Genomic DNA, 22,042 nt, shown 5'->3' on the forward strand with positions numbered 1-22,042 from the left:
GTGGTGTGCGTGGAGTGGCGCTTGGCTGGTGGTGTGTGTGGAGTGGTGCTTGGCTGGTGGTGTGCGTGGAGTGATACTTGGCTGTCTGTGCACGGAGTGTTGCTTGGCTGGCGGTGTGTGTGGAGTGGCGCTTGGCTGGATGGTGTGCGTGGAGTGGTACTTGGCTGTCTGTGCACGGAGTGGCGCTTGGCTGGTGGTGTGTGTGGAGTGGCGCTTGGCTGGTGGTGTGCGTGGAGTGATACTTGGCTGTCTGTGCACGGAGTGGTGCTTGGCTGGCGGTGTGTGTGGAGTGGCGCTTGGCTGGCGGTCTGCGTGGAGTGGTGCTTGGCTGGTGGTGTGCGTGGAGTGGCGCTTGGCTGGTGGTGTGTGTGGAGTGGCGCTTGGCTGGTGGTGTGCGTGGAGTGGTACTTGGCTGTCTGTGCACGGAGTGGTGCTTGGCTGGCGGTGTGTGTGGAGTGGCGCTTGGCTTGCGGTGTGCGTGGAGTGGTGCTTGGCTGGTGGTGTGTGTGGAGTGGTACTTGGCTGTCGGTGTGCGCTGAGTGGTGTTTGGCTGGTGCATGGCGGTGTGCATGGTTTGGCGCTTGTCTGGCGGTGTCTGTGGACTGGTGCTTGGCTGGCGGTGTCTGTGGACTGGTGCTTGGCTGGCGGTGTGCGTGGTCTGTTGTTTGGTTGGCGGTGTGCGTGGTCTTGCGCTTGCCTGGTGGTGTGTTGGGATTGGTGCTTGGCTGGTGGTGTGCCTGGTCTGGAGCTTGGCTGGCGGTGTGTGTGGAGTGGCGCTTGCCTGGTGGTCTGTGTAGACTGGTGTTTGGCTGGTGGTGTGTGTCGTCTGGTGTTTGGTTGGCGGTGTGCATGGTCTTGCGCTTGCCTGTTGGTGTGTTTGGATTGGTGCTTGGCTGGTGGTGTGCCTGGACTGTTGCTTGGCTGGCTAGGTGTGTGGAGTGGTGCTGTCCTGGCGGTGTGTGTGGACTGGTGCTTGCCTGGCGGTGTGCATGGTCTGGTGTTTGGTTGGCGGTGTACGTGCTCTTGCACTTGCCTGGTGTTGTGTTTGGATTGGTGCTTGGCTGGTGGTGTGCGTGGAGTGGCGCTTGGCTGGTGGTGTGTGTGGAGTGGTGCTTGGCTGGTGGTGTGCGTGGAGTGATACTTGGCTGTCTGTGCACGGAGTGGTGCTTGGCTGGCGGTGTGTGTGGAGTGGCGCTTGGCTGGATGGTGTGCGTGGAGTGGTACTTGGCTGTCTGTGCACGGAGTGGCGCTTGGCTGGTGGTGTGTGTGGAGTGGCGCTTGGCTGGTGGTGTGCGTGGAGTGATACTTGGCTGTCTGTGCACGGAGTGGTGCTTGGCTAGCGGTGTGTGTGGAGTGGCGCTTGGCTGGCGGTCTGCGTGGAGTGGTGCTTGGCTGGTGGTGTGCGTGGAGTGGCGCTTGGCTGGTGGTGTGTGTGGAGTGGCGCTTGGCTGGTGGTGTGCGTGGAGTGGTACTTGGCTGTCTGTGCACGGAGTGGTGCTTGGCTGGCGGTGTGTGTGGAGTGGCGCTTGGCTTGCGGTGTGCGTGGAGTGGTGCTTGGCTGGTGGTGTGTGTGGAGTGGTACTTGGCTGTCGGTGTGCGCTGAAAGGTGTTTGGCTGGTGGTGTGCATGGTCTGGTTCTTGGATGGTGGTGTGGGTGGACTGGCGCTCGGCTGGCGGTGTGTGAGTAGTTACTTTCTGTTGGTCACTACACACACTGCTAGTTGAGTGACACTCCACGCAGTCCATCATTTTGTGTAGTTGCAGTGTCAGAAATGTGGGCGTGTGAAAGTGATGGGCCCTTGAATGGCGCTGTCTGCTGGTGTGAGTGTTGTAATGTGATGGGTCCGCGGCTTGCGGTGTGAATGTTTTGTATGTGTCACACGTACGAAAGGTGTATGAATGGCCTGTAAAGAGGTTGGTGCCTTGACGTGGCTTTACAGCTCACGAGCTGTGAGTCAGTGGTTCAGTTTATCATACTTTCAATTATACTCAGTGTATTTCATTTTTGTGAAATTACTTGCGAATACAATTGTATGTACTGAATCATCACTCACCCTCGTGCCAAATCCAACCAGTATGTGTGTGTGTGCTTGCGGATTAGATGGTAAAAGGCACTAGGCAGACCCAGGCAAGTGAGGTACCATTTTTTTTGGGAGACCCGGGGAACGCTGGGTGGGTGGAAATTTGTTGATCCACACAGATTCCAGAACTTTCCACCACAGAAATGTGAGGGAAATGCGTTTGTTTTGTCAATTTTTTAGCTTTGCAAGGGATTCTGGGTAACAGAACCTGGTGGTACGCAGTCGAGTCACCCCATCCTGAATTCCCCTGGGTGTCTAGTTTTCAAAATGTATAGGTTTGCTAGGTTTCCCTAGGTGCCGGCAGAGCTAGGGTTCAAAAACAAAAGGTAGGCTCTTTGCCAAAAAAGGGCATGATTTCACTGCAAAATTGAGGTGCGACCACGTTGCGTTTTGCGCTGTTTCCTGTCGCAGGCACTAGGCAGACCCAGGCAAGTGAGGTACCATTTTATTCGGGAGGCCCGGGGGAACGCTGGGTGGGTGGAAATTTGTTGATCCACGCAGATTCCAGAACTTTCCACCACAGAAATGTGAGGGAAATGCGTTTTTTTTGTCACTTTCTTAGCTTTGCAAGGGATTCTGGGTAACAGAACCTGGTGGTAGGCAGTCGAGTCACCCCATCCTGAATTCCCCTGGGTGTCTAGTTTTCAAAAATTAATAGGTTTGCTAGGTTTCCCTAGGTGCCGGCAGAGCTAGGGTTCAAAAACAAAAGGTAGGCTCTTTGCCAAAAAAGGGCACGATTTCACTGCAAAATTGAGGTGCGACCACGTTGCGTTTTGCGCTGTTTCCTATCGCCCACTAGGCAGACCCAGGCAAGTGAGGTACCATTTTTTTCGGGAGACCCGGGGGAACGCTGGGTGCGTGGAAATTTGTTGATCCACGCAGATTCCAGAACTTTCCACCACAGAAATGTGAGGGAAATGCGTTTTTTTTGTCAATTTCTTAGCTTTGCAAGGGATTCTGGGTAACAGAACCTGGTGGTAGGCAGTCGAGTCACCCCATCCTGAATTCCCCTGGGTGTCTAGTTTTCAAAAATGTATAGGTTTGCTAGGTTTCCCTAGGTGCCGGCAGAGCTAGGGTTCAAAAACAAAAGGTAGGCTCTTTGCCAAAAAAAGGGCACGATTTCACTGCGAAATTGAGGTGCGACAACGTTGCGTTTTGTGCTGTTTCCTGTCGCAGGCACTAGGCAGAACCAGGCAAGTGAGGTACCATTTTTTTCGGGAGACCCGGGGGAACACTGGGTGGGTGGAAATTTGTTGATCCACGCAGATTCCAGAACTTTCCACCACAGAAATGTGAGGGGAAATGCGTTTTTTTTGTCAATTCCTTAGCTTTGCAAGGGATTCTGGGTAACAGAACCTGGTGGTAGTCAGTCGAGTCACCCCATCCTGAATTCCCCTGGGTGTCTAGTTTTCAAAAATGTATAGGTTTGCTAGGTTTCCCTAGGTGCCGGCAGAGCTAGGGTTCAAAAACAAAAGGTAGGCTCTTTGCCAAAAAAGGGCACGATTTCACTGCAAAATTGAGGTGCGACCACGTTGCGTTTTGCGCTGTTTCCTGTCGCCCACTAGGCAGACCCAGGCAAGTGAGGTACCATTTTATTCGGGAGACCGGGGGAACGCTGGGTGGGTGGAAATTCGTTGATCCACGCAGATTCCAGAACTTTCCACCACAGAAATGTCAGGAAATTGCGTTTTTTTTGTCAATTTCTTAGCTTTGCAAGGGATTCTGGGTAGCAGAACCTGGTGGTAGGCAGTCGAGTCACCCCATCCTGAATTCCCCTGGGTGTCTAGTTTTCAAAAATGTATAGGTTTGCTAGGTTTCCCTAGGTGCCGGCAGAGCTAAGGTTCAAAAACGAAAGGTAGGCTCTTTGCCAAAAAAGGGCACATTTTCACTGCGAAATTGCGGTGCGACCACGTTGCGTTTTGCGCTGTTTCCTGTCGCAGGCACTAGGCAGACCCAGGCAAGTGAGGTACCATTTTTTTCGGGAGACCCTGGGGAACGCTGGGTCGGTGGAAATTCGTTGATCCACGCAGATTCCAGAACTTTCCACCACAGAAATGTGAGGGAAATGTGTTTTTTTTGTCAATTTCTTAGCTTTGCAAGGGATTCTGGGTAACATAACCTGGTGGTAGGCAGTCGAGTCACCCTATCCTGAATTCCCCTGGGTGTCTAGTTTTCAAAAATTAATAGGTTTGCTAGGTTTCCCTAGGTGCCGGCAGAGCTAGGGTTCAAAAACAAAAGGTAGGCTCTTTGCCAAAAAAGGGCATGATTTCACTGCAAAATTGAGGTGCGACCACGTTGCGTTTTGCGCTGTTTCCTGTCGCAGGCACTAGGCAGACCCAGGCAAGTGAGGTACCATTTTATTCGGGAGGCCCGGGGGAACGCTGGGTGGGTGGAAATTTGTTGATCCACGCAGATTCCAGAACTTTCCACCACAGAAATGTGAGGGAAATGCGTTTTTTTTGTCACTTTCTTAGCTTTGCAAGGGATTCTGGGTAACAGAACCTGGTGGTAGGCAGTCGAGTCACCCCATCCTGAATTCCCCTGGGTGTCTAGTTTTCAAAAATTAATAGGTTTGCTAGGTTTCCCTAGGTGCCGGCAGAGCTAGGGTTCAAAAACAAAAGGTAGGCTCTTTGCCAAAAAAGGGCACGATTTCACTGCAAAATTGAGGTGCGACCACGTTGCGTTTTGCGCTGTTTCCTATCGCCCACTAGGCAGACCCAGGCAAGTGAGGTACCATTTTTTTCGGGAGACCCGGGGGAACGCTGGGTGCGTGGAAATTTGTTGATCCACGCAGATTCCAGAACTTTCCACCACAGAAATGTGAGGGAAATGCGTTTTTTTTGTCAATTTCTTAGATTTGCAAGGGATTCTGGGTAACAGAACCTGGTGGTAGGCAGTCGAGTCACCCCATCCTGAATTCCCCTGGGTGTCTAGTTTTCAAAAATGTATAGGTTTGCTAGGTTTCCCTAGGTGCCGGCAGAGCTAGGGTTCAAAAACAAAAGGTAGGCTCTTTGCCAAAAAAAGGGCACGATTTCACTGCGAAATTGAGGTGCGACAACGTTGCGTTTTGTGCTGTTTCCTGTCGCAGGCACTAGGCAGAACCAGGCAAGTGAGGTACCATTTTTTTCGGGAGACCCGGGGGAACACTGGGTGGGTGGAAATTTGTTGATCCACGCAGATTCCAGAACTTTCCACCACAGAAATGTGAGGGGAAATGCGTTTTTTTTGTCAATTCCTTAGCTTTGCAAGGGATTCTGGGTAACAGAACCTGGTGGTAGTCAGTCGAGTCACCCCATCCTGAATTCCCCTGGGTGTCTAGTTTTCAAAAATGTATAGGTTTGCTAGGTTTCCCTAGGTGCCGGCAGAGCTAGGGTTCAAAAACAAAAGGTAGGCTCTTTGCCAAAAAAGGGCACGATTTCACTGCAAAATTGAGGTGCGACCACGTTGCGTTTTGCGCTGTTTCCTGTCGCCCACTAGGCAGACCCAGGCAAGTGAGGTACCATTTTATTCGGGAGACCGGGGGAACGCTGGGTGGGTGGAAATTCGTTGATCCACGCAGATTCCAGAACTTTCCACCACAGAAATGTCAGGAAATTGCGTTTTTTTTGTCAATTTCTTAGCTTTGCAAGGGATTCTGGGTAGCAGAACCTGGTGGTAGGCAGTCGAGTCACCCCATCCTGAATTCCCCTGGGTGTCTAGTTTTCAAAAATGTATAGGTTTGCTAGGTTTCCCTAGGTGCCGGCAGAGCTAAGGTTCAAAAACGAAAGGTAGGCTCTTTGCCAAAAAAGGGCACATTTTCACTGCGAAATTGCGGTGCGACCACGTTGCGCGCTGTTTCCTGTCGCAGGCACTAGGCAGACCCAGGCAAGTGAGGTACCATTTTTTTCGGGAGACCCTGGGGAACGCTGGGTCGGTGGAAATTCGTTGATCCACGCAGATTCCAGAACTTTCCACCACAGAAATGTGAGGGAAATGTGTTTTTTTTGTCAATTTCTTAGCTTTGCAAGGGATTCTGGGTAACATAACCTGGTGGTAGGCAGTCGAGTCACCCCATCCTGAATTCCCCAGGGTATCTACTTTTCAAAAATGTATAGGTTTGCTAGGTTTCCCTAGGTGCCGGCACAGCTAGGGTGCAAAAACTACAGCTAGGCACTTTGCCATAAAAGGGTCCATTTTTAACTGCAAAATTGAGGTGTGACCACGTTGCATTTTGCGCCGTTTCCTGTCGCAGGCACAAGGCCGACCCACACAAGTGAGGTACCGTTTTTATCGGGAGACTTAGGGTAATTCAGATTTGTAAATCAACTGTTATTACCTATTGAGTTTTCATGCATTTCTCCCTTCCCAATGAAAGACATTGTGTAAAAAAAAAATCTTTTTGAAAAATGACCAATAATTCTCATGCTAGTATGAGTATTCCCAATTTTGAAAATGTGCAAATATATACTGTTTCCAAACTCTATAATTTGTACCCAATTCAGAAATACATAGGTGTCTTTCATACAGATTTTTCCATGTATACATTTTCCAAGAATAAGTGTTCTATACCCAGTAAATAATAAAATACCATTGCAAGTTGCTGCTCAGTTTTTGGATCTGGGCTCGTCGGGTTCTTGGTGAAACTACCTATATATCCCCACAACTAGGAAGGTCTAACGGATGTAACGGTATATTGCTTTCCAAGAGCTGTCAAAATTACAAGAAGTTATAGGTGAAAACGTTGAGACAAAAGGCTGTTTATTTCAACAAATTTTCAATTATTCCAAAATTTAACTGTTAGTTTCTATAAAGAAACCTTCATGGATTTAGACAAATGACCCCTTTCTGAATTCAGAATTTTGTCTACTTTTCGAAAATGTATAACTTTCCAGGATCCATTATTGCTTTCAAACTCATTTCTACCATTAACTGGAGGGAGGTTGAAAGCTCTAAAAATAGCAAAAATAGGCTATGTCCCAGAAAAATGCCAAAACTGTGTAAAAAATGTTGGTTCTCTGCCAAAAGACTGCCATTCCCTAAAAGCTGAGAAAATTGAGATTTCAGCCCCACAAACCCTTTTTTGATAACATTTGCAGGGAAAAACCCAGAGGCTTTCATTTGCAGCCCGTTTTTCCAATTTTTCTGAAAAAAACTAAAATTTCACTGTATTTTGCTTAATTTCTGGGACCCCTCCAAGGGAATGCACAAACCCTGGGCACCTTTAGAATCCACATGATGTTGGAAGAAAAGAACGCAAATTTGGCATAGATACCTTATGTGGTCAAAAAGTTACCGGGGCCTAAGCGCGCACTACCCCAAATCGCCAAAAAAAGGCTTAGCACAGGAGGGGAAAAGGCCTAGCAGCGAAGAGGTTAAAAAAGGTGCAAGCTACAGCCCAGGTATGATTTCGGGGATTTTTTTAAATGTTCAGATATTTTCTCCACATGTCGACGGAAATTCGCTGGACGTGGAGGTCAACTTTGTGTTTATGCTGTTCTTTTTACTCTCATCACAGTACCGTATCTTTTCTGCAGTTGAGGGTTAATCTTGATATTTCTTATTTTCACTCTTTTTATATTCCCATTCTCCAGGCTCCTAGATGAAGCCTTTCTGAAGCAGGAGCTATGGCTACAGGTGTTGAATAAAGGCTTCAGTGTGGTATATTAAGTTGCATTTTCTCAGCACTATGTCTACTGCAAGGATACTAATGTACTATAATGTAGACTTCATCTGTTTTCGAGAGTTGGCTTAGAACAGATGTTGGTGGTTTTTACCTTCTATTTTCACTTCCGATTCTACACAAATGCAAGAATTTTTTTTCTTTTATTTTCTCTCATGGAGGAAGAGCGCTAGTGACCCAAAAAGCATTGGAGGATTATGATTTCTATTAAATGTAACGGATACACGTCATTTAAACAATAATGAATGCATTCATGAAGAAATATTGGTCTCTGATGCGTAATAAGAATTGGTATGTTTGGTGCACTTACAAGTGGACAAGTTGCACTTAAACAGATTGTTAATAATAAAGGAATATTGGATGAAGATTTTGTTCGTTCGAGACGTTTTTTGAAGACAGGAATGAACCCTCATGGGTTTCTTTCCTTTTTTGTGCACAGTGGGTCTGCATACTAGTTAGTATGCAGCAATGGTTTTAGAATTTTCATGAACACTATGTAAAAACAAACACCCCCTAGATCAGTGACTCTCATCTAGTTGCATTGGTGGAAGAAAATATTGAGTGGACAACTAACATTTTGAATGTCTCTTGATGTACTAATTTTTTTTAATGTTTTTAGTTCGTGACTGGGTCTTAATTCCTGTTCTGCTTCTTTATTTTTAAAATACAAAGTGGAAGAAATAAATTCCCTTGACTATTTGTTGCCTGAGGTCTCTTTTCGGTCCTCTTTTAAAAAAATTAGAAAAAGGATGTTAATGTCTTTGTTGTATATTGATAATTCTTGTAATATGGCTGACAGTAGTCTTTAGCCCTTCCTTAGTGTTCTTCTTTTAGCTTGAGCTGATGGTGTGAGACATACCGCTTTGTATGAGTTAGTTCAAGGAGAGGGTAGGAATCCCAAGGCTTATCTATTTTGCACAATATTCATAACGTATCTGTCCTCTATAATTCTTTGCCACTATGAAAGATGCCAGGTGCCCTTCGAGGGCTACAGAGCAGACAGAGGTCATCGGGCCCGACCGTGGTGGTTGAGGTCATTTGCCAATGGTATCCTGGGGTTTGTCCTAAAACGTGTCAGTTAATTTTCACACTAAAATGGCTCGGCAAACTGGGCCAAGGCAGGGAGGGCACGCAATCACGTGTTTCTTAAGTAGTATTAATGGGGGTGGGAAGGGAAGAAGAGCTCAGAACTCAACAGTCAACCAACAAATATGATAGGGTAATCTTCAGCTTTTAAGTAAAAAGAAATAACTTTAACAGCACAGCAGAACTAAATACCACACAGTTTAGCTGGAATTGAAAATAGAGGGATGCCATGCAGTTCAGGACTTGACTACCTGCACAGCCCTGACCCTGATACGCAACAACTCCATGAGAACAGCCACCTTCCTGGACTCCTGGAAACATGATACATTCTCCCCCTTCTGAAGAAACCCATAGCTCTACTTGCTGCTCTATCCTGGCAAAGCCATTGAGAATGTGAACAACAAACGACTGCACGACCACCTGAACAACAACATCAACCTCCTTGACTCCCAACCAATCCAGAATCAGGCTCAACTACAGCACCGAGACTGTTCTCATTGTCACCATGGAAGACATCCAACTGATCATGGATAAAGGAGAACACCGCAGCTCGCATCCTACTCAACATGTCTTCCTGCCCCTAACACTGTCTCCCAACCCCCTCCTCACTCAACACCACCACAAGGCCGGCATGCGGGGTCTGCTCTCTGATGGACCTGTTGCCTCCTAGCTGGATACACCCAGTTGATCAGCAAGTCCTGTTACAGCTCAGCCACAGCCAAACTCATCTGTGGAGTACCCAAAGGATTATCTCCAAGTCCCATGCTGTTCAACACCTACACGTCACTGGCGCCAACATCATCCAATCTCATGGAAAAAACTATTTCCTTTGCAGATGACACCCAGCTTATTCTATTCCTCTCCGGCTTAACATCCAACACCTGGAACAACTTCAACTCATGCATGTCTGAAGTCGCCAGCTAAATGAAGGTCAACTGTCTGAAACTGTATTCAGACAAAACAGAAGTGGTACTCAACCTGGTGGACTGCAGACCTTGAACAAACACCCTGCCCAGCCAATCAAGCCAAAAACCTGGGCATAGCGGTGGACAACCAGTTCTTGATGAGATGCCAAATTAAAGTGGTTGCCTCATTCTGCTTCGACACCCTAAAGGTCCTCTGAAAAATCTTAAAATGTTTTTCAATCAACACACTCAGAACTGTCGCCCGGGCAGTTATCAATAGGAAACTGGACCGCGGCAAGGCATTCTATGTCAGCATCACGCCCAACTGACCTGGAGCCTTCAGGTCACACAAACACACTATCACCCAAACCTCAAAGAGCTCCACTGGCTTCTCGTCCACAAAGGTGCACTCTTTAAGGTCCTCACCCACATGTATAGAGCCTTGCACAACTTAGGCCTTAGAACTCAACAGCCGCATGAATTTCCACACCTTGCCCAGAAACCTTTTATCCGATGGTCTCCTGCTTGCTCACATCCCTCACGTCTACAGCGTCTCAGGCCGCGACTTCTCGTGTCTCACACTGAAGGCCTGGAACAATCTCCACCTGCACAGCATAGTCACCCTCTCAGTCTGTGAAGACATGATTCTTTACCTAGACATCGGACCCAGCCAGTTCAGTCCCCTCCTTCCAGGTGAAATTTGCACTCTACAAATAATCATAATGTAACAGTAAGAGCTGCATCCTCTCTTCAGATACTCTCCCACCTCTGGCGATTCTAATGGCTATAGTGAGCGGTATACTCGGGACAAAGGCATGAATGCGGCACTGGTGAAGAATGCTTCACTTTTACTCCCACTAGTTAGATGTGCAATCTGGTATGGTAATTATCAGTATTAACTCGGCCACAAGTCTCAAGTTCTTATGCCAGATTCCACAACACATATTTTGTCCATCGTTTCAATTATACCCTACCCACACTTGTACCTGCTTGATGCTATTTGAAGACTTTGTAGAGCAGCGGGTGCAGACCACTTTCCAGCAGCAGCTCCTCATTGTGGGAAATTCAGTGGTGGCTTTCTTTCAGAACAGAAACTATTAAACGAGATTATGATGGCAGGTCTTGTGCAGAAGCCTGATGTCTTTGGCAGCTAGGGTGCTATCATGGCAGAGTGAGGAAAGGTACCAGGCAAGGTAGTTACTGCCTCTTGGTCGAGTCATTAGCTGCAATGTATCTTCGGCAGTTACATTTTCCCAGGCCAATCATCCTCCACTTCAGCTGCGGCGCGGCATCTCTCGTCTGGTGTCAAAGTAGCAGCACCAGCTCATGGACTCACAGTGGCTGCCAGCTGACACACTGGTACCTGTGCTTGTAAATTGTGTACAGATACCCCCTGAAGACACGGGTCACTCATAACTTGGCTCTCTACCACAGTTTGTGTTCTCTTTGTGTTCTTCACATTAGGAATTTAATGGGCTACTCCTCCTGGACATCTCTTTCTGAAGAGCAGGCACTCCCATTCCCTCTCTCAGCAGGTAGGCAGTCTTGTAGATCAATTAACAGGAGAGGGTAAGATTGGCTAATCAGCGTACCTCCAGCCAGAGGTTTTGCTGCGGCTGCCAGAAGATGAAGGGAACATACAACTCCCCCACACCCCACACACAAGCACCACTAAGCAGTCAACAGGGGAGGGTAAGACAGCAGCATCCATGGTCCTACAGCCAGAGGTTTTCCAGCTGCTACAGAGGTATGTTGACCACAAGCTGGTATTTCTTGCGAGAAGGATTGTTTTTGTTGTGGCTTGTGTTGCTGTATTTTGAAGAGAACCCTCTGCTGGCAATATCACTTTTCTTGTGGCTAACAGTGATGTTTGTTTAATTTTTTCTCATCTTACTTCATGTGGTAAATGTTGCCTTCTGCATGACTATTGAAAAGAGATGAGCAAAATCAAAATGAATGTGGTATTTTCTGTTGCGCACCTGGCTTGAAGCTCAACCAGGAGTACCATCTTAGTGCCAAACTATGGCAGTATCCAAATGCTGCTAAGTCAAAGGAATTAGCTCCCACACAAATGATCTGTCATAAGGTCATATAAGCAGTTAAGTACATGGTGAGTGGCCTTTATAATGACCTATGTTTTTAGGACGGTTCAAAGATATTCTATTTGATGAATTTCAACGTTTTAAATCTGAATAGCCTTTCCACTTTTTCTAATTATGAGACAGGTTTACAGTATCTTTCAAAGCCGTGGTATTGGTAATCCTTACCCACGCTCGCATTTTATGATAATTGACTTGCTGGTTTACGTCATACAGCAGAGCATATGGTGAGTGATTGCTTATATTGGCGTATTAACCTAATGATGGGTTTTTAATATAAACCTGTTATCATGCGAGTACATGTATGATTTAAGCGTGACACGTATTAGTTTTTTGTATTTTTTCTAAATCAAGAGATCATGACTTCCGTTTGCCCCCCTCGTCTCTTTCGTTAGTCTTTGTTCCCTGAGATTTGTCCCTGAAGAAATATACTTATCCTCTCCCCTTTTTTCTGTTCTATTTTCAGTCAACTTTTTGGGTCTACTTTACATGATGTCTTTTCTCTCTCCTACCTATCTTTCTACATTATAATACCTGTATGATTATACTCTCTAGCGCATGGCATGTAAATATGTTCTTATTAATTTGATGTGTAGATAAATATTCATGTGTATAGTGTTTTTATTGTATATATTCATAGTCACCTTGTGAGTTTGTGAGTAAGTATTAGGATATGTTTTTTGATTGTAAATTATTTTGATCATGTTTTTGTGTTGTTTTCCATCCTGCACTGTATTTATATCTTTTTATGTCCATTTTTTTCCTGTATATTGATTATATGTAATTTGTATTTTGTTGTGATTGTTTTCAGCCCTGACGAAGTTACGAGTAACGAAACGCGTTGGCTGTGTGTTTTTACTAGGTAAAATTACCTAAATAAAGAAGAAAAACTTTTTGGGACTTTAAACACCATTTGTGTAATTTCTTAACGAGTGCGCCTTCCGCCTTTTGTTGAAAAAATCGTATTTCCTGACTTCCTGAAAGTCCTCCTCATGTCTGATACGATCTTCTTCAAATTGTACTTAGTTGCTGATGTGTGTGTCACATTGGTCCAGTAAGGCTGCTGCACTTGCAGCCTTCATTGGCGTTAGGTGGGCCACACAGTTAGGCGGATAGGCTACAAATAGTGTAATGAGATATTAGTGTTTCTTAATATTGTGTTTAATATTCACTGGAGAGGATTCCTAGCCTGTTGATAGAATAATTCAAGCATGTGAAGCGATGAAAGAGGAGAATATACTGTTAAAGATGATGCTTGTTCCCGGTGGAGATAGGGAAATAAAGGGCAAGAAAAGTCATGCATATATATTTCTGTTTCCTCCAGACCTGCCGTCAGAGGGAGCGAGGCCCAGCTTCAAATGCTGCTGCCACTGCTGAATTGGTCTAGCGTGTGAGACTAACGTCGGTGGGTGAGACACAGCATTCTCACTGTTGTATAATAGGTCTACAAAGACACAGCCAATGGAGTGAGGTAGAGCACAGATGTGTCTTTCTGTAGATAAACGGAGGGCTCCAGCTACTTTTCCCATGACCTTGATATGTTTTACAAGTCTACGCACAATTTACACAAAAACCTTTAAAAAAACAAGTTGGCCTATGGTGCAGTATAAGAACTTACACACTACTAGTAATGCTACGGGAGGAGACCATTTTTAGCCTGTGTAAGCATCCCCTGAACAAAAAACAGACAAACAAATGGATTACAAGGTAAGACCCTTTATTAGAAGACAACTACACACAGCTGTGTGAAATCTTCAGACAATCCGCTTACTTTGTCATTATTTCCAGACAGGGTTTTTACTCCTTCTCCGTGCTTCATTAAACTAGAAGTTCATATTTAACACAGACAAGGAGACCATTACCCACCTACTAATTAAGTCTGACCCATCAAGTTGCTGACTGTCTGGAAAGTGAGTCAAGCGAGTACAAAGAAAATGCAGCATAAAGACTTAAAACACTGCTGTGTGGGCTTCCTTGGACACATATACAGCTAGGATCACGGTACGGCTGCAAAATGTTTAAATTACTGCAAATTATTGTTGATTAAACATGAGCAGTGCCTAAACCTCAGAACTAAACTATACACTCATACACTGATGATAACGTGCGATTTTTAAAGCTGAAATACACATTAACAATAATATGGGGGGGGGGGTGCTTGTTCTGAGGAATTAGTAAATAAATATGTTTGAGGGAGAGTCCACATTTTTACAAGTCCAGTTGGGTGAAGCTGTGTCATAGAAATACGTAGATGAAGTGACCGGCCTGGGATGCTCAGTTTGCAGCAAGTGTCACTACTTTCTTTCTTCTAAAGGATATGTTCTCAGTAGGATGTTGTGGTTCTACCTCATACAGTATGACAGGTCATGAGAAAAATGCACAGTAATTCCTATCTTCAGGCATGATCGTTCCCAAATCACTCAGAGGAACAGAAATCCTAATTTAGCAGATGTAATCCCAAATAGGGGAAGTAAAGAGGCGGGAGAGTTGCATCTTAGGGAATGAGATCAGCAATGTGATTATCGAACTCTCACAACAGCCATCCTGTCTGTTACCAAGGAAACAGGACTATAATTGGCTCCAAGTATTGCAGAAGGTCCATAATACAATTCACTTGTTGGTAGTGACTCCCTCACATTGGTTCAGTGGCGTCGCTTGTAGAACCCGCAGCTGAACATCCCATCAGCCAATGTGGTATGATTGGCAACTTGAGCTACTAGATTCAATAAATAAGGCTGTTCTTGCTAGAAAGGAACAGGATTCAGCCTGTCACCGGTCCATGCTCTGGTCATCTGGCTGGTTCTGGAAACAAACCCGGAGAAGACGCTCACAGAACTCCAGCTCCTCCTGGAACAGAAAAGAAAAGAAAGGTTACAGACTCTTCACTCAATGCTGCGTTCACACTTTCTGGGCAAGCTTTCTTCAAAGATGGCAGCTGCAACTTACACACACAGAGTGCGGCTATGACTGCCACTATTTTGTATACAACCTAGGACCAACAGAGACGATGGATGCATTTTATGTACAGGCTACAACCAATAGGGAAAAGTGAAACATCATACAGAGGACATGATCAGTGGAAAGCTCACTGCATCTTGCATGTAAGAGTGCCAAACAAAATAGCTACTTTCATACAGCTTTAGTTCTTCACTATTCAGTTTCACATTACTTTTATTGTTTTCCTTAGAGATAGAAAATCCTGTGAAACATTTTCAAATAGTTTATTCTAGCAGTTTTTAGTGCTATTGTACTGCATCCAATAACTGAAGGGGAATTTGCAAGCTCTGCCTACTGCAACATTTTTTAATTACACATAGTAAGAAAGGTACCTTGAAATCGATGACGGGCAGGGTAGATTAGATGTGAATCAATTAAATATATCAATGTTTGGGTGACAAGTGTTACAGGGGAGTTTTTTTTCAAAATCCATCGATCATATTTTTAACAGAGTTTAAGGCAGTCTTTTAATGGTGTGCGTAAGAAGATGTCTTGTTCATCTTCTGGTGTTCACATGGCTGCTTCGCCCATTAGTGTCTTGGCTCTCGTGTGGACACACAATCAGTTCCAAGCAGAATACCCCCACCCAAACAGGGCCATAGTCGCTACCTTTGTCCTAGTGTTCAGCACTGTTACACAACTAGGTAGCAATCTGTTGACTTTGGCGTAACAGTACTTTATGCAAGAGAGCAACCTCGAAATTCTATATTTGGGAACAACTTGTCCTTGGTAGGCATTTCCAAATAAAACAATTTACCATGAAAAACTAATCGTTTGTCGTGACTAATAATTTATGTTACATGTACGCAACATGACCCACTCTACTGCTCTGCAAATTATCCCATAGTTCAAAATGCAACAATCTCTCAACTGCCACTGCCCTAATCGGGGCCCTAAACGTTCCCGGGAAGGCCGTCTCCCCCTTGCTCACTGTCGGGAGGGCAGGTAGATCACTGGTCCAGTGACCACCTACGGGTGTCTGCCTGATCATAGCAAGGCTCTTAGATTACTGGGACAAAAATACTACGCTCAGCCTGGCTCAGGAATGCCGACCTCTCCAATACCTGCCCACCGAGATCGCTTTCTTTCCAGATTTCACTCTGGCCCATCCAGGCTGCAGACAAGACTTTTTCCAGTTAAACGAGCCCTTTGAGGCTACCTATCAGATGGCACAGCATTGGCTACCCGATTTGCCTGCAGAGATGCATCTTGCCCCCGCCTACCTAACTATCCCTTCTGGCCTCCCAGTGCATATCGTGCTAGGAGGTTGTTGGGCCATTTTACCATCCTCCTGGGGGGATAAGTCCCTTTATGCATTCCATAATCTCCTTCGGTGAGTTGCCATGTGGGTGGGGTTGTCTTGTTTGGGGTGGTGGGTTATGGATTGTGGCAATGCTTCTGAAGTATGCTTTTTGCTTGTTTTCTCCCCTGATTAGCCACTCAGCCTTGAGATGTGTTCCTGCGATACAGAACACACCAGATAAACTATTGACATCACCCACTTATGCCTCTGCTTTTCAATAGAGCCAGTTAAATGTCTGAGTTGGAACATCAGCGGCATAAATGACAAACGGAAGGCGCAACAGGTCTTTGCGTCTTTACAAGGCCACAAAAAAAGATATTTGCTGGCTGCAGGAGTGACACCTGACGGACCAGACGCAGATGCGCCTCAGAGCGAACTGGATTGGGGAGAAGCATGTAGCCTGCTACTCAAATTATGCGCAGGGTTGCGGTGGTGCTCTGTAGAGGACTTACCTGGAGATAAAGCTTGTTGACTTGATGGCCTTATTGCCTCCTTCTACAAGGAATGCGTTGCCCTGCTTGCCCCACACTGCCTTAATATGTATAAGGAGTCTGTGCGGAATGGAATGCTACCTCCCTCCCTGTGCGAGGTCCTCATCACAACTATCTTGAAACCTTGTAAAGACCACAAATGCTGCGATTCATATAGGCCACATTCAATGATAAATATTGATAACACAATCTTGGCTAAGCTGATTGCAAGATGCCTCCTCCCTCTCTTGCTGCTCATTGCCCTGCCGGACCAGTCTGGTTTACGTGATGGGCCAGTCAACAGCCCATAACCTGCATAAGTTCTTTGCCCTCCTCAACATGATTGATCCCATCCTTAAGGCTGCAGCTTCGTTCCTGGACTCCACTAAGGCATTAGACTTGCTCAAATGGCTCTAACTACTAGTACTCTAAGGGGTCGGTAAAACATTCATCCATCTGATCTGCCTACATCCAGCCCGCTGCGCTCCTGCAGATTAATGGAACTATTTCAGCCCCATTTGCGATATCTCAGGGCAAGCGCCAGGTGTGCCCATTGTCACCCACTTTATTCGCCATTGCGATAGAACCCCTTGCGGCTTGGCTTAAATGGCATTATTCGCACCTCAGTCTTGTGTTCCGCCCCCAGCAGGTTCTGGTCTCCATGTATGTGGATGATGTTACTATATACGCCTGTGACTCATTTGAAAACTTAGGTCCACTACTCTCAGAATTCATTCTCTTTGGCGGCGGCGTAGTGCGACTCACTCGCCTCATTCTTCCACCGCAAGATCGGCGAAATACACAACAGCTTCGGCGCTCCAACCACGCACCCTACCACCAAACCAGCGCCCCCCACCACCACCCTCAGACCCTGGACCCCGGTCAGCACCGAAGACACCATCCGCACAATGAACACCATCCACTCCGGATCCCCAACCGACCCATGCCCCCACCACGTCTTCAACAAGGCCGACTCCATCATCGCACCCCAACTCAGAGACATCATCAACGCCTCCTTCAACACCGCCACCTTCCCGGAAAGCTGGAAGCACGCCGAGCTCAGCGCCCTCCTGAAGAAACCAACAGCGGACCCCACCGACCTCAAGAACTTCCGACCCATCTCGCTCCTCCCTTTTCCTGCCAAAGTCATCGAGATGACCGTCAACAGACAGCTTGCCGCCTTCCTCGAGGCGAACGGATCCCTCGACCACTCGCAGTCCGGCTTCCGAGCCAACCACAGCACCGAGACCGCCCTCATGGCAGCCACGGATGACATCAGATCCCTGCTCGACAACGGGGAAACAGCGGCCCTCATCCTCCTGGACCTCTCCGCAGCATTCGACACCGTCTGCCACCGCACCCTAGTGCAGCGCCTCAGCAACACCGGGATCCAAGAGAAGGCGCTGGAGTGGATCATCTCGTTCCTCGCCGGAAGAACCCAGAGAGTCCGCCTCCCCCCGTTCAGCTCCGAGGCCACCGAAGTCACCTGCGGCGTACCACAAGGATCTTCACTCAGCCCCACCCTCTTCAACGTATACATGAGCCCCCTCGCAGCCATCGCACGCCAACACAACCTCAACATCATCTCCTACGCCGACGACACCCAGCTGATCCTCTCCCTCACCAACGACCCAGCCTCCGCCAGAACCAGCCTACACGAGGGAATGAAAGACGTCGCCGAATGGATGAAGAACAGCCGCCTGAAACTTAACTCAGACAAGACGGAAGTCCTCATCCTGGGACCATCTCCCTCCACCTGGGACGACTCCTGGTGGCCCGCCGCCCTGGGCTCCACTCCCAAGCCAACGGACCACGCACGTAACCTGGGCTTCATCCTGGACTCCTCCCTCTCGATGACCAGACAAATCAACGCCGTATCGTCATCATGCTTCAACACCCTGCGCATGCTCCGAAAGATCTTCCGTTGGATCCCCACTGAAACCAGGAAGACGGTCACCCAGGCCCTCGTCACCAGCCGACTGGACTACGGGAACGCCTTCTATGCTGGAACCACGGCCAAACTTCAGAAAAGACTCCAACGCATCCAGAACGCCTCCGCACGACTCGTCCTGAACATCCCCAGACACAGCCACATCTCCGGCCACCTGAGAGACCTGCACTGGCTCCCCGTCAGCAAGAGGATCACGTTCAGACTCCTCACCCACGCACACAAGGCTCTCCACGACCTGGGCCCCAAGTACCTCAACGACCGCCTGACCTTCTACACACCCGCCCGCCAGCTACGGTCGACCAGCCACGCCCTCGCCGCCGTCCCACGCATCCGCCGAGCCACCGCCGGTGGAAGATCCTTCTCCTACCTGGCAGCCAAGACATGGAACTCCCTCCCCATCCACCTCCGACTAACCCAGGACCATCTCTCCTTCAGGAAGCAACTCAAGACCTGGCTCTTCGAGCAGTGACGGCCCCCCCTCCCCCAGCGCCGTGAGACCCCCCCGGGTGAGTAGTGCGCTATACAAATGTCATGATTGATTGATTGATTGACTATTAACTGGGCGAAATCCATCTTATTTCTGATTACAGAGGCCACCCAGACTTCACCCCCAACTTTTCACTGGTCGAAGTTACCACTGTCCCTCACCAGGAGGTTGGCTATAGCAAAAATGGTAATGCTCCCAAAATTCATTTACTTGTTTATCAACTTGCCACTCCCTCTACCAGCATACTTCTGTAAGAAACTCTGGCCTCACCTTATATCACTTACATGGCTGGCAAACAAGCGACTGGCTTGGGAGATACTGACGCTCCCATTTGAGCAGGAAGGGTTGGAGGCACCCGATATGGACTTATATTTTTCAACACCCATGCACATTTTGCCTACTACTGGATACACTCTATTCAGTATCAGCCTCACACTGCACCTGAGAATGACCATGTGGCTTCAAATGAATTTCTATGGCCTCATCAGGCGAATGCGACACAAGGTGGATACAGTAGCTTGTATGGTGTTGGCGTGGAATGTGTTGGGGAGGATAGCATGCTTTGATCACCTGTTAGCCCCATTGGTTCAGATTTCGGGACACCCACTATTGCCGATGGCGGCTGATGCAGAGACCCAGGCATGATTTTGCCAGATGCAGCTGACCGTTTTTATTTGGCACGGTATACACAGAGGGCAGCTTTGTAGCCCACCAGCAGGTATTCCGAAACTCCGCTGCTTTGCTACTAGACACCATTACCGACTATCAGCTCTGTGTGTCACTGGGAGTTCTACATGAAACGTTATCGGCAGCCACCCCCCACATTTACGGTACTAGAAGAAATGCTTACCTAACATGGTGATCACACCTGCCAGTCCTCTACCCAAAAGACCTGGTCCGACGACCCCAATGTAGCGATTAGTGAGGAACCATGGACTTAAAGCTGCTCCCAGTCCATGGCTCTATCCCCAAACTACAGGCTGCCTTGCGACACTTTATATACTTGCACAGAACCTACCACACTCCAGCTTGGCTGCCGACTATGGGTCTTGTGGCGGATGCATGTTGTGTGCACTGTGCCATATGCCAACTTCCTGCACCTAGCATGGGACTGCCCCGAGATATAGGACTTTTGGACAGCGGTGCTTAACGACAAAGAGTATCATTGGCCACTCTCCTGAGGGCTCCCCTTCCGTGTTGCGCTTCTGCGCTATGTTAAAGAGGTTCCCCCGAAGATGTGCCGGCTGACGGCAATTTAACTGCTGCTGGCTAAGCACAGAGTAGCGATGCACTGGGGTAGGAGCCTAGCAAGGATAATTTATATACAAAACAGTGCGCCCACCGTGGGACTCTTTTCAGAAAAATATATTGGCATCCCTCTTGCATCTGATTGATCAGTTCCATACCAGTAGTGCACGCAGATGGAGCTGTGCACATCGCGCCCTGGCTTTGCAATTAATTAAACAGATGCAGTCCGGTTTCCATGTACCAATGATTTGGGAATTGATGAATGTTCTTCAGACTGTGTGAGACATGCCCCTACGGACTTACGATGATATTGGTTCTATTGCCTGGAAGTAACATTCCCTGGAGGGATTGAGTTATATATCTAGACGAGTCCCCAGACTGAAATATAACCTGACCAGTGGATGAATATCGCCTGGTAATAAGTCAGATGACTATTGTCCTGAAAAGCCTCTGAGATTCTATAGGGGTTGAAACGTTGACAAATGTTTTCACCTGGTTACCTTGAGCAATGATTGCCTCACGTATTGTAATGGGATATACACATCTATTCTCCTTGTAAATACATAACCAGTGAATTTTTACATTTTGCTGCTTATGTGTATTATGCATTTTTTGATATATGTTTGTCACACTTGAGCACCGCGTCGCCTGCACTTACGTTATTCATTAGAACATTACTGCATATTGAACGGTTTTTGAAATAATAGAATAATGACCACAGAAACCATTTGTCTATATGTCTCTCTCTCTCTCTATATATATATATATATATATATATATATATATAATATATATATATTTTTTCCCAAAACACCCTCCGAGTACCGGAGCCTCCGACCCTTCAGGGTGGCCTCTTCACACAGTGGGCATGGAGTCGCCCACCAGCTGTAACATGAAGCAACAGATAGAGGGCCACTGCTGGAGAACAAGCATTTATTCATGGCACAACAGCGTACATGCTTCTGTCTCCTTACGCGTTTCGGCGAACACTGCCGCCTTGATCGCAGGTGGAAGCTGTAAAACATGCAAAGTGCAAAGTACGTGTTTAAAAGTCATTAGGTCACATGACCAGTCCGTTGAAACTTAATTTCCCATAATTCAAAGTGCAATTAGGAAAATCCTTTTCTGTTTACCTGCACAATTTTAGCGTGAATAAGTATATTTGTTGCTGGCCATGTAAAATAACAAATATACCTTGCTCTGAAAAATGCTCCTCTCCAGCACTATCAGGAAGGGTGTCTCCCTTCCCGAATCCCTTCCAAGCGCTCTCAGGATTCGCTAGTAGCATGTCCTTTCGTAAGGTCTGAGGGGGCAAGTGGGCCAGGCTCCTCAATCAATATTTCAAAACACCCTCCGAGCACCGGAGCCTCCGACCCTTCAGGGTGGCCTCTTCACACAGTGGGCACATTAGAGACTATGTTGGAAAATGTGACATATGTCAACAGTTCAAACCATCTACTGTTAAGAGAGTCCTGCAAACTCCCATCACAGTCTCCAACATCAAGTCCAGGGTAAATTAATTGGACTATATCGGCCCAATGAATTCTGTTAACCTACATAAGTATATATTGGTAGCTATTGATTCATGTTCTCGATTCCTATGGGCATGGCCACAGATAAATTCAAGTGCATCATTGGTCGTAAAGGGTTTGCAGTGTCTAGTAGTGATAGGTGCAGTTTATTAATTTCACTCAGATAATGGTCCTACGGTTGCCTCCAAGGCTCATAGGAATACTATGTATGTACTGGAAGTTTG

At 47.0% G+C, this 22,042-nt stretch overlaps 1 protein-coding gene across 2 annotated transcripts in view; it reads right to left on the minus strand.

Annotated features, from left to right (window-relative positions):
- Positions 1-13,530: 13,530 nt before the first annotated feature.
- HSPBP1 (HSPA (Hsp70) binding protein 1) overlaps positions 13,531-22,042 on the minus strand; it is a 201,687-nt gene continuing 193,175 nt past the window's right edge. For both annotated transcript variants that reach the window (XM_078655044.1, XM_078655045.1), the window contains exon 8: positions 13,531-14,677. In XM_078655044.1, coding sequence (XP_078511170.1) covers positions 14,600-14,677 — 78 coding nt within the window. In that variant the 3' untranslated portion in view covers positions 13,531-14,599. The remainder of the gene's footprint in view (positions 14,678-22,042) is intronic.

This window comes from Lissotriton helveticus, chromosome 7, assembly GCF_964261635.1.
Source record: "Lissotriton helveticus chromosome 7, aLisHel1.1, whole genome shotgun sequence".
Taxonomy (NCBI): domain Eukaryota; kingdom Metazoa; phylum Chordata; class Amphibia; order Caudata; family Salamandridae; genus Lissotriton; species Lissotriton helveticus.